Raw genomic sequence first — 14134 nt, 5'->3', positions numbered from 1 at the left:
ATAAAAAAAATATACCAAATGATAGGTAAGGACATCAAGCATCTATAAAAAAAATTATATTGATTCGGTTATTTTTAAAAAAGTTATAGCAATTTTAAGTAAAAAAACCCAGCACAGGGGGGTCGCGGCACAGTGGTGACGTGCATAGTTGGATCAAGTATAATGATATCTGACAGTGATTAAAATCACTATCAAAAAAAAACGCTTCGATGCAAATCTTTAGATAGTGTTTAATTTTAAAAAATTGGTGGATTATTCCAAAAGCTTCATAAACTGCTAGTTCCTTATTAATATCCTGATTAAGATAAAGTATGTCGAATGAAAAAGGGATTATTAAAAAATAGTATTTCCCATAAAAAAATTATATTGATCAATACACTTTTCAATAAGTTATAGCATTATAATGTTAAAAATGTAAAAAATAAAATTGAGAATTTTCACACAATAATAGCATTTGGTAGCCATTTTCACCTTGAAGATAAAATAAAGTCCGAAATTTTTTTTTTCCATGATAAAGTATATTACATTAGCTTTAATTTAAGATATATATAAAAGTGTCAGACTTTCCGGAACACTTTCAAAATTTAAGTTGAAAAAGTCAATTTTTTGTGAAAAAGTTGTCATTTTGAATCCCCCCCTGTAGGCAGGTAAAAAGTCAGATTTATAAAAAAAATATACCAAATGATAGGTAAAGACATCATGCATCTACAAAAAAAAGAATTATATTGATCCATAAATATTTCGAGAAGTTATAGCATTATAAAGTTAAAAATATAAAAAAGAATTTTTTTACAAAAATCGTATTTTTTTTATTAAGTTTAATGTCTGTTTTCACCATGAAGATAAAATAAAATTTTTTTTTACCATTATAAAGTATATTACATTAGCTTTAATTTAAGATATATATAAAAGTGTCAGACCTTCCGGAACACTTTCAAAAGTTAAGTTGAAAAAATTAATTTTTTGTAAAAAAGTTGTCATTTTAAATCCTCCCCTGTGGGCAGGTTAAAAGTCAGATTTATAAAAAAATATAACAAATGATAGGTAATGACATCATGCATCTATAAAAAAAATAATTATATTGATATGTTTATTTTTAAAAAAGTTACGGCAATTTTTAGTAAAAAAAATTGAAAAAATTTCGAAAATTAGCCATTTTTAAATTTGTAATTTTTTTGGAGGTTTCCCCCATTTACGGGGAACGAGGGAANAAATTTGTAATTTTTATGGATATTTCCCCCATTTGCGGGGAATGAGGGAAAAATTTTCAATTTTTAAGGGTAATTTCTTCGACTAAATACGATTTGTGATCTTTTGACGTATCATTGAAAGAAATCGGTTCGGTGAGAGCTGAGAAAAAGTGGTAACAGACACAAAAAAAAAAANGAGAAAAAGTGGTAACAGTCACAAAAAAAAAAAAAAAAAACACATCTTAGTAAAACCAATACCTTCTCAGCTTCGCATCGAAGCTAAAAATTGAAAAAATTTCGAAAATTAGCGATTTTTAAATTTGTAATTTTTTTGGAGGTTGACCCTATTTACGGGGAACGAGGGAATTTTTTTCAATTTTTGAGGGTAATGTCTTCGGCTAGATACGATTTGTGATCTTTTGACGTATCATTGAAAGAAATCGGTTCGGTGAGAGCTGAGAAAAAGTGGTAACAGACACNAATACAATAAGACTATTAATTTTTTAATATGAGTAAAAATGTAAAATTCAATTAGTAAAAATGCGTTTTTTGTGAACTCCCCATTAATCCGGCGTTTTCGTTAATCCGGCAGTAGCGTGGTCTGATATGTGTTGGATTACCGAGATTCTACTGTAATTTTATTTAATTCATTAATGCTCTTATTAATTATTTAATGGTTTATTACACGCAAATAGATTGTTGGAGGTTCGAAAGCACAGATTAAATTGTACTTACCTTACGTTCTATGTAATGAAATAATATTTTAAGTAATCTAATGTTGATTTTGGTATTAAATGCACTACTTATATGATTTACACTACACGTCATATAGTCAATATAAAACATGCGAAAATGATTCAAATTTTAAATAATACAATTTAATTACACAAAATCTATGACTGATTTTACTTGTAAAAGATTCTAAACACTCTATATTTTATAAGAAATATAATTTATATGTCCTTATTAATTTTTTATGTTTGTTGAATAAATTTTCTTTTTGAGAGAGTATATTTTATTGAGAGATTGACACCAATATTTTTTAAATCTTCCTCTGTTTTGGTCAAAACAAGATTCAAAAATATTTGTATCCATGTAAAAAATTTATCTAGGCGTAATTGTGGTGGCCCAATGTGTCCCGGTGCTAGCGCCTTGAAAGGATGCTGCACAATAATCACCAAGACAAAAATTAAACACCTAAAATATATTCGTAAGATTCTTTGCGCTGTCAGCCGGCACGATGTTTGTTAGAACAAAGACATTAAGCTAGCTACCCAATACACATTGGCTTACAAATATATTTTAACCTAATATACCTAATTCTAGAATAATATCTAGTTGCAATCTTTACTCTGTCCGCCGGCGCGATGCTCGTTAAAGCAAAGACATTAAGCTCAATGACTAGCAATCTAGTCAGTATAGAGTTGCAATACACTTAATCCAATAAATTTATAAATAAATAAATTTAATTCTCAGTATTAACTGACAAAATTGTGACCTTGAGCTCTGTCCGCCGGCACGATTTTCGTTAGAACAAAGACATTAAGCTCAGAACTAGCACCCAATAAGAAAACAATAAATGTTTACTATTAAATAAAAATTTTAAGTTGGGTTGGATTTATTATTAAAATAAAATAATTAAAAAATATATTTAATGTTTAAAATATTGCTTGATATTTATTTCCACGATAAGAAAAATAAAACATTATTATATAATGAACAAATTGAATTAAATTAAAAGATTCACCAATAAAAATTCATTTTGAAATTTCTAAGTGTCATTTAGTTTTAAAGAAAAATATTCTAAGTCCAAATTAATTAAAAAAACGACTAAGTCCCAGATAGTGAAATCTTGAGTAGAGTGTCTTAGATTTTGTGTATTTTAAAATCGTCAAAAGAACTGGTTTAGACGGGGGAAAATGGCTTTTTATAGTCCGAAGGAGGAAGCCCAGCGATCCGTACCGTGATCCTGAAAGCTGAGGCTTTCTATTCTAATTGTTCAATTATAATGAGGGTCCTGCGTGTAGGCATTACTTAATAATTTCTACAATAAGTAGATTTTATCCCATAATTAAATTAACTGGCCATTTTGTATTTTAAATAAGAGAACCCTGTTTTGGTAATCTTGTATAATCATAATATGTGACATACATGTATACATGATAACGTAATAATATAGTTTAATATTATAAGTAATAATATAATATTACATTAAATTCCATACAAGACATAAAAATAATTAATTTTGCTATAATTGCAATCAAAAACGCGATTGGATTAAAATGAATTGATTAAATGTTAGTTATTTTTAACTCGAAATAACAAATTTTTAACCTAATAATATACGTAGTTTTAAGTATAATAATTGAACAAGACACAGTCTTAAATAGAATTCAGTTGAAAGAGGACTATTTTATGGATCGGTGAAAGATAAATTAATTTTTTTAATTGAACTCCTACCTGTAAAATTTAGTGTATAAACTACTTTAATTGACACTTTCTGTCCACAGTGAAATATCCAAGTTCTTTAAATGAATTAATGTTCTTACAGCATCAACTATTGTTTTATTATCGCGATCTACTTTACCGTTTTGTTCCGAGTGTATGGAACTGTTGTTTGATGAGTTACGTACTGTATGTTTTGGTGTGTTAATCGCTCATGTCATAATTGTAACAGGTCTTTGATAGCTTTGTTGACTTGTTGTACCGTTTTGTCTAGAATTTCGACTTTGAATCTGAATAGAAATAATCTATCTTTACGTTTCGCTATACAAACAATTTTTCTTGTAAAAACAGATTTGTTATTATCACAGTTCATTTTTAGACCTTTGTCAAAAGTTGAATCATACGAGAATAAATTAAATTTTAATTCGGGGACGTGTAACACATTTAAAAGATAATTTATATACCATCTACCTTTAACAGTACAGCTATTTTACCTTTCCTGACAGTAAACATAGATGTTCTATTTCCAATTTTCACTTGAGTTAGATTTTCTAATTTATCATAATTTTAAAACTACTCATATTTTAAACACATATGATCTGATGCACCAGTGTCCAATATCCATTTTTAATCATTTTTTATTGACTATAATATTGACCCACTTATAAACGCATTGTTACTATCTGGTTGATTTGTATTTTTAGCTTCTTGATTTTTTAAGGATATTCCTGCAGTTTCTTTTGAAATTTCGATGTAAACGCAGTTGATTTTTCAGCATTTATCATGCTATTTTTACTTTGTTGTAACAAACGACATTCTTGTAATAAAAAACGGCTAGTAAAATATACATTAAACTTAGATTTTTGCTCATAAACACTCAATAGTTTTTCCCACATTTAACATACGTTTTCACAATTAACTGAATATTGCAATGGACCATTTTCTATTGAAGTTATAATAATTTTTAGACACTTCCTTGCTGATTTTCTACTTTAGTTGCATGGATTTGATACCGTTTCATTGCCTTTTTCTGAATTTTTTTAGTCGAATCATATACGTCACATTTATTGGTTTTTCCCAATTACCTGTAATCATTTCACCTAAATCGTACAAATTAATAACTATTTCCATTTGGAACTTTCACATTGGCCACCCTTTTACATCCGATACTTCAATTATCGTGATTGAATCTTCTATAATTTGATCAATTATATGAACTGCAAAACCAAACTTACCTTGGCCTTCTAGTTCTCCGTTAAGACCTGACAATTTTTACCGTTAATAATTATATTCGATGTTCTAAAAAGATCATTGGTGATCTGGGCCCATAACCCGTTGAAAAAGGATTATATTATGGATCAACAAAAGATAAATTACAACACAATTAGTTACAATAAAATAATAAGTAATAATTTACTATAACTAAAACTTATACTAATGTATAAATAAAATTGTGTTCTACCAATATAAGTATTTATGCTTACGAAAAGTTCTATCCAATAACACGACTTACTTGAAGTAGAAATATAAGTAGCATAATATAATATATGATAAAATACAACCATATAAAATTAACCCTAAGACCCTTTATGAATTCATATCTAGTAATAGTATAACGCATTTAACATAACTAGCATTACGAAGTAACAAAATAAATAACAAATTATTGATTACATTTTCAACATAACCCCTTAATTAATATTTTTTTGATTTGATTAACGCCTATTTCAGACTCAAAATTCTCAAATGGATCCTGTTGGAGTGGCTTTGTCAATATATCAGTGCTTTGATCCTCTGTTCCTACAAACCATAACTTGAAAACATTTGTTTCAAATTTTTCTCTGATAAATTGGAACGAACATCTATATGCAAACGTACGAAGTATTAGATACGTTTGTGAAATTCCGGATTTTTGATTAGTCAAATTTCTGATTAATTGCCGATGTATAATGTGGATTGAATTTTTATGCTAAATAAGTAAATAAGTTTTATTAACTAAATTATACTTTTTACCGTCTTAATTGCTGCTATATATTCAGTTTCCATTGAAGATAATAAAACGCTGTTCTGTTTTTGTGATAGCCAAGAAATAACTGATGATCCTAGTTTGAATATATATCCTGACTTCGATCTCGGTGTTTGCTCACACTCAGCATAATTTGCGTCACTGAAAATTTCTAATGTTAAATTTACAGAAATTCAAAATATAAACCATAGTAAATTGTCTTTTTAATACAACGTATGATTCGTTTAACCAAAGTCTATTGACTCTTTGATGGATTTGACAGAAATGGATTTGCATAATTAACCGCGTATGCTATAACTCATTTTAAAACTTAAGATAGGAATAATAAACTTTCAACTGTTTGACGATATGGAAATAAATCATTAGTGTGTATTTGTATCTAAATCATTACAATCTGATTTATTAACTCATTAAATATTTTTTTTGAATCGATCAAATTAAATTTTTGTATAATATTAATCATATAATTACTCCGATTAATAAATATCGAATCAAAAATTTTATTACATTTTCAACAAAATCGTAAAGATTGGTTTGACATTAATTACCAAATGTCATCACTGTATTTATTAATATTTTATATTATGATCTATAAATCTAAATTGTAAAAATACATTTATTAAAGGTAATTTCATTGTAATCAACAAAACGTTTGATCTTGATTCTTCTTTTTCATTCAAAATTTTTTAATTGTTTCTATACCCAAACTATAATATAAAATCGCAAAAAATTTATTCGATCAAACGGTTTCAAATTACTGCAGGTAAAGCTAGTGTAAAAAATATATATAGTTTTTATTGATATTTTTTTATTATGACTATGTGTTAAAAAAATATGAATAAGTGAAAACATTTTTTTTTAAGTTTTATTTATACAAATTTTTAATTTTCATAATAAAAACAGTTATTGTTTAAAATTCTGAAAAATATATAACTGTTCATATTACAAATAATTTAACAAAGTTCAGATAGTGTGTCTTTAATATTAAATAAAAAATTGTTATTCAGTGGAAAAATAAAACAAATATTTGTTATTAAATATATTGGCTTTTTCATAGTTGTGATTTTTAAACCAATTTAATGTTCTATATATTTGTAAAAAGATTCTCCACTTCAATTTTTTTTTAATCTTCATTTTTATTCTGAAAATTTTAAAAACTTCAAAAATATATTTTTAGATCCCACCAAGACATTAGCCATTGTATATCAGCCATATACAACGAATTTTTTATGGCTTTATTAAAATAAATACGTACCCTAAAACACTGTAAAAAGTAAAATTATATGTCACTTATCTCAAAGTATTGAATACTGTTAAATTTCTATTCGGTTAAATCTTTATCTCTATAATTACCTTATTATATATAATATTGTTTCTTATTATATTTTTTATGTATAACTTTAAAACTACATCAAATTTTATCAAATGCTACTAAATAGTTATTCAATATGATTCATAAGAGTAATTTTGATAAAAAAAAGATGACTTAAAGACAGTATAATACATTTGGATTTGTTTCAAGAGTAAACATTCTTATAGTCGATAAAATAATATTCCTCATGTTTTAGTAGTATCTTCCACGTATAAATTAAAGTAATTGTTAAATTTTCATTGCAAAATATATAATCAATTTTCATTTATTTTCACTCGCAGACAATGTAAATATACTAAAACATCCAAAACATGAAAAAGTTCTTTAATCAACAATCAATATTTTCAGTAAGTACTTAAAATAATAATATACACTTACATAGGATGGTTATTAGTCTTTTAAATAAAAAATTAGGTCGAGCCTAAATTCATATTTATTAATAAAAAAAAATATATTTTAGTGTGAGAAAGATAATTTTATTTAGACCCAAAAAAATATGTTACTCTTCGTCTATGATAATATTTGAAACTGAATGTTTAACTTTTCAACCTTATAAAAAATCTTAGACTATTTATTCGTTTTCAACCTCTATATTCTAAACGTATATATTTTTTAAATATATAATTAAATTTAGTTTTTGTGTTTACACTTTGTTTACCCTTAGAAATCTAATATTTGATGGGACGTTTTATATTAATTGATTTCCAAAAGTTTCATTGTTTAAATAAATGTTGTGATCATTTTTCTCATGTCTAGAAAAGTTTCACTATTATTTATTTATAGTAAGTGGCTGTGTGGTAATGATGACTGCTATCAATATAATCACTGTTTCATTTGTTATTTCATGAGCACAATATTATTTGAAAATGACATCTACTCACAAGGGAATTTTACGTGGAATGTCTATGCTAAGTTTGTATATAAGCTGCATTACTTAAAATTTTATATAAACAGTAAAGTATAAAAATTTACCTAGATATATTTTCGGTTCATATTTTCAGGGTACTTGAGCTGATATTAGTGGTAGAATAATTATATCTCTTTTTGCCATTGACGTAACTTTCTATGTTTTATCCAGTGTCCCAGTCTTATAATGCGTTTATATTTTGTAGATTTATTAGTTGTTTTGGATAAGAAATTCAATCTATCATGTTTGTCGCAACATTATTGCAATAATTTTAATAAATCGGTGACATATCTGCAACCTTAGGTGACTTGATAACTAGTTTGCTTATGTATTTATGGTCATTGGGCCCTGTTACAATTACCATAATATAAAAAATAGTTCATATAAAAAAAACTTATAGATACACCACTAAAACACCTATTTATTATATTTAATTTTCTAAGTACCAAATTTATACATAAAATGAATTTTTAACATTTATTCACTTGTAGCGTCAGATCTTTGAAATTAGATCAGTCAAAACTCATTCATTATCACCGACTTGATTTTTAGTTCAAAAACAAATATTCAAAATTTTGATGTATTATTAACGAACCGTAAATTCAAGAACCTATAGTTGTCTGTTAGTATTAAAAGTTTTATCTATGATAACCTAATGAAAAATTGCTTGCTGATATTTTAATAAAAAAATAATTTTAAACAAAATAACCTCAAAAATATTAATAATTTTAATTCTAAAAAATTAATATTTTTGCATATTATTGTTATTCATAACTGAGTAAAAATATATTTGCATGACTATTTACGCTATAGTGAAAATAAAAATTTTTAATGAATTATATATTGAATTGAAAATAAATCAATATTTACACCATTCAAAGGTTTGATGGGAAATTTTTTTTAAAGTAAATTAAATTAAACATATAAAATTTAAAAAAATTTAAATGGATCATATTATTGTAATATTCTTATATGATAAGATTTGAAAAAATATTTTCTCTGTGTATTAGTACATCGGGTATCACAGTTTTTTACACTTATGCCGACGAATTTTTATTACCTAAACATTGTGATTATTTTTTAAGTAATATGGAATTTTTTTGAACAACAGGAATTGTCATAGTTGTCTTAGAATCTAATTTAATGCTTTGTAAGCATTATATCAATGGCAGAAAAGAATATAAACTTAAAAAATATTATTTTCTAAAGAACCAATGTTTTATATCTTTCTATTGACATCCATCAAAACTAAGTTTCAGTTTACACCATAATTAGATTTTTAAATAAATCGCAAAGTTATCACATAGCTACCACTTTTAGAGATGTGACAATTCCTAAGAATCACTAAGATATTTGACACCTATTTTAGTGAAATTAATGTAAGCAAAATTACAAAAATGCTCTTCTATATAAGTTTGGGTTGGGCTTAAATTATTATTATTATTATTATTTTATAATTATTCAATTATTTTATTATTATTTATTTTTAATTATTATTTAAATTATTAACCAACGTGTATAGGAGAATATTACGTCTTTAAGGACATAACCACTATTTAATGTTCATTGAAGATCAAATACTCCACGAAAAGTTAAAAAAATCTGTTTGTTTTAAGATTTTATGTTTTTCAATATATTATATCAGCTCTTAGTAAATTTTATAACATTTTCTGGGATTCCCAATCTTAGCTATATCTTCATATTCTTTCTCAACCTAATATCCTCCTATTATTTACATAATCATATCTCACATCTCTGTTATAAATTCATACCAAAAATTAGATTTTTTCCATTTAATTTCCAGTCATGTAGGTATTTTGGTCAATGAAATTGCTGACTTCTTTGTAACTTCTTCTGTTAATTTGTTACAAACATCAATTAGTTCTATTATTTTAAAAAACTTTTTTTTCTCTTTCTATAAACTTCTTCTAAGAGATTGAAAATTTAAAAAGTCTGCCTTAAATGCAAACTATGCTAAATGATATGTCGTAATGCTTTGCATTGCACATCTTTACATTTATTAATGAAACATTTATAATCTATATTTTATATAACTTTTGTACAAACAAATAATTAATTTATCTGAAATAACATATACACTGTTGTACACTATTTATTGTATATGTATATACATGTTAAATTGATAATTGTATACTATGCATCTTATCTTAAAATAATAATCATGTTATGTTCAATTTAATACAATAAAATGAAAATCACTAAAAGCATTGACGACAACATCCCATGATGGTAGTAATTAAAAATAATACAAAAAGTCTTAGTTCTGCTTACACAGCAAAGATCTACCAAGCCATTGAGCTAGCATGCAAACGAGCGGCTCTTTTGAAGTTTTGAATTCGATATGGAATTCAGAATTCTCTTGTCAAGTTTCTCTTAACTAGCTGCGACCCCCTGTTGTCGACGGTACATTTTAATACGATATTGATGTATAATAATTTGGCGTCGAAATTTATTTATTTATATAAAAATAGACATTATAGAATTTTCGTGTGTGCGAATTAGCACAATTTAAGAGAGTTTCATACTTAACATTTTGACTTTCGATGATCTTTATACAAGCTATCTAAAAGAAGTAAGTAAATTTGTATTATCCCAATTATTTAGAATTAATAATCTGAGTAAAGAACAGTAAAACAATAAATTGATTTAAAAGTTATTTAATTTACTTATTAATATTAAGTTAGTGCTTGGTCATATATTTCGACTGGGTATCAGATAGGAGGCTAGGACCCCCGGCCACTACAAGAATACCTCAGCGTATAATGCCTCCATAAGAGGAACTTTAATCATTTCTTTTATATCTACTTGACTTTATTGTTCTAAATTCTCGGACTCTATAGTCCCGATAGTACCTCGTTGCTCATGAATTGATCAAATCCCCAAATATCCAAACTTAGTCATATACCTAACACTTTTAACTAACTTTAGAGTTACTACAAAGTGGTGTCCAACAACAGGCTTAGTTAAATTTTACTAAGGTGTTTTTTTTTTAAAGATTACTAACACATAAAGTGTGTATTATTTTTGGGACTTATTTCGAATATTAATTGACCAAAATTATTGAATTTCATACATAAATTTATTTAAAATATATATATACATTATGTATAAAAATAGCATTTATAGAATTATTAATGAGCAAAAAATTATTTTACACGCATAAAACTTTAAAATAATAAAAAAAATGTTTATATTTTTTATATATGCGTAAATCCCAGCGTCAGAGGAAACAAGTGATGATATTGTAGAGGATGTGCCAGAAAAACATAGATCTACTTTAGATTGGATTAATAAATTAAAAAAGTGTGAGTTAATCACTGTATTATAGAAATGAAAATTAACAACGACAAGAAATATAGTCCAATCCCCATTAATTAACAATTTTATAATGGATAATTAAAAATTATTTTTCAAACCAACTACATTTTCGGGTGGTATAAATGAACCAGTAGATTAATTTTTAAAAACATTTGATAGAGCAGCTAATATAAATATTTAGACTGAAAAAGATAAACCCAATATTTAGTTTCATATTTAAAAGGCTCAGTCTTAACTTTTTATCATAATATTGAATCAAATAATTATCATGGAATGAATTAAAGAAAAATATGAACATATTTCTTAAAACGATATGTTACTTATTTTATTTGAGAAAAGAAAACAATTAGGCGATGAACAAACGATTGCTTATATTAATGATATGGAAGCTTTATGTAAAAGAATCGATAAAAATATTTCAGAGAATGAATTAGTAAGAAATATTATGAGAGATCTAAAGTCTAGTATTTTTAGATATTTTAGTGTTCTTGTTAATTTTAATTTAGATAAATTAAAAAAAATTATGAAATGGTTGAATTTATGATTAATAGAGAGACACCTAAAAGTCCGTCTGAAATAAAATAATGCATAATAACTGAAAAAATTAATCAAATGACTAAAGTTAATAATAATGATGAAATTGAAAAATTAAACGAAAAAATGTCATACTTAAAATACAAATTTAATGAATATACTAATTTAATACAATACAATAATCAATATAAAAAAACTCTCGATTTAATAATTTTTCATCAATCAATAATAGATCTAAAAAAAAAAAACAATAGATTTAACAATAACTCTCAACCATTTAAATTCCAAAATAATTTTAAAAGTGATTATGGTTCACAAAAAAATAATAAATTTCATATAAATAGTTTCTCATACAAAAACAATCCTAGCAATTATAATCTAAATTATCAAGCATGTTTTAACAACAATAATTTTTCATCTAATCAAAACTGTTATCCAATTAACACACAAAACGCATATACTTTTAAATAAAATTGGCGAAATCAATATTGTTATGAACCCCTCAAAGAAATAATTACAATCAAAATAATAATTTTAAATCTAATTTTAATAGACAAACTCAAAATTCTAAACATTTTATTTGTCATATATGTTATAGAAATTCTCATGACTTAGTCAATTGTTCATTCAAAGATAATCAAATAATTCGCCGAATTTGTAATTCATTTGATTATACAGCTTTAACGATTATACGGTTAAACGACGGTCCTGAACAAAACAGTTTACCTTTTAAATCAGCACAAAAAATTAACAATAACAAAACACACAGTAAACACAAGCCTATCGCTTTATAGTTTTATAATTTATTTAATGATATTAAAATACCTATCACGATTGACACAGGATCAAATATATGTTGCATAACAGATACTTTGATACCTAAAATCAGATTAAATCACATAACAATCTAAATAAAAATGGTCCTGACAATACACTATTAAATATTTAAGAAACAACGATTATTGTCCTAAATATTGAATCAATAAATGTTCACATTAAAGTCTTTGTTTTTGTCTTTGATACCCATATTTCTTGATAAAAAAGTAAATATTAATGAATCAAATTCTAATTTTTCAGAAAAAGTAATGGATCTGTTTACAGTGAATGATTCTTACTCTATAGCACATTATATTTCAGGTGACCGTAAAATGAATAAAGGTATAACTTTAGACTTATGTAACAAGTATGGAAACATGGCTCCTACTTTATATAATTTAAATCCAAAAATAGGTGATGCTATCCTAGTCAATGTTAATGGTAGAGTAATTTACTTTTTATTTACAAAAAGTTAGTATTTTGAAAAATCAGAATATATAAATATTTAAAAAGCTTTAAATAACTTAAAAATTGAAATGATAAAACACATATAACAATGCCTAGAATAGCATCAGGCCTAAATAAAAAAAAAGGACATTAATTAAACAAATGATTGTTTTAACTTTCATAAACACTAGTATTAATATAACATCAAAATAATAAATATGTTACTAATGATTGGAAAACTGAAGAACACAATTCAGTTATAAACACAATTAAACATTTTTATGATATTAATACATCAGACAAAGTCAATAATTATAATCAGAATAATGATAACTTAAAAAATTTTAAATCATTTAAAAAAGGAGAAAACATTTATAGCAAAAATAATTATGGATTTTTTGCAATTATAGACACACTTAATGATGGGAAAGATGAAAAAGTAACTTCTGTATTTGAACTATTGGAGCTTTCAAAATTATCTTATCTACCTAATTATTGGTTTAATGATGATGAATTAGCAGTTATTGCAAATTATACAATCATGACATATATTTTTAACGATATAGATAAATCTGGAATCATTTATAGTTTAGGTAATCGTCCACCTATAGTTTTATACAATGTAGATAAATACACACACTGGATTCCAGGTACAAAATCACACAGAACAATAAAAGATATTCCTCTAAAAACAATAAATTTTACAGAACATGAATCAATAGATAATTTAAAAAAATTCAGATGTCAATCCAAAGTAAAATAAATCTATTAAAGGCAATTGAAAATTCTCAACATTTTATCCTCATCCAATTCAATTGTAAGTTTTTACAGGTATATGTGAAACTATCCACATCAACCAAGTAGTTTTAAACTAGATATGACGTATTTTTATAATATTCGTAATTCTATGAAAATAAAACTAGATTTTAAAACTATAAGTTTTAAAAAAATATTTAATAAAACGCTATCATTTTTAACACGCTTATATTAGTTTCACCTGTATGTATGTATGTATGTATGTATGTATGTATGTATGTATGTATGTATGTATGTATGTA

At 25.2% G+C, this 14134-nt stretch overlaps 2 protein-coding genes across 2 annotated transcripts in view; one reads left to right on the top strand and one right to left on the bottom strand.

Moving 5' to 3' along the window:
* The window catches only part of LOC126905193 (proton-associated sugar transporter A), a 29048-nt gene extending 23736 nt beyond the window's left edge, over positions 1 to 5312 (bottom strand). The window contains exon 1 of the mRNA XM_050684684.1: positions 3651 to 5312. The gene's annotated coding sequence lies outside the window, so the exon portion shown is untranslated. The remainder of the gene's footprint in view (positions 1 to 3650) is intronic.
* A 4938-nt stretch (positions 5313 to 10250) lies between these two features.
* The window catches only part of LOC126905208 (uncharacterized), a 10354-nt gene continuing 6470 nt past the window's right edge, over positions 10251 to 14134 (top strand). The window contains exons 1-3 of the mRNA XM_050684721.1: positions 10251 to 10533; positions 12891 to 13100; positions 13487 to 13893. Of these exons, the coding sequence (XP_050540678.1) occupies positions 12899 to 13100; positions 13487 to 13839 (555 nt within the window). The 5' untranslated portion in view covers positions 10251 to 10533; positions 12891 to 12898 and the 3' untranslated portion in view covers positions 13840 to 13893. The remainder of the gene's footprint in view (positions 10534 to 12890; positions 13101 to 13486; positions 13894 to 14134) is intronic.

Source organism: Daktulosphaira vitifoliae, unplaced genomic scaffold (genome assembly GCF_025091365.1).
Source record: "Daktulosphaira vitifoliae isolate Bord-2020 unplaced genomic scaffold, ASM2509136v1 Scaffold_4, whole genome shotgun sequence".
NCBI classification, from domain to species: Eukaryota; Metazoa; Arthropoda; class Insecta; order Hemiptera; family Phylloxeridae; genus Daktulosphaira; species Daktulosphaira vitifoliae.
This window is presented reverse-complemented; position numbering and strand designations above follow the sequence as displayed.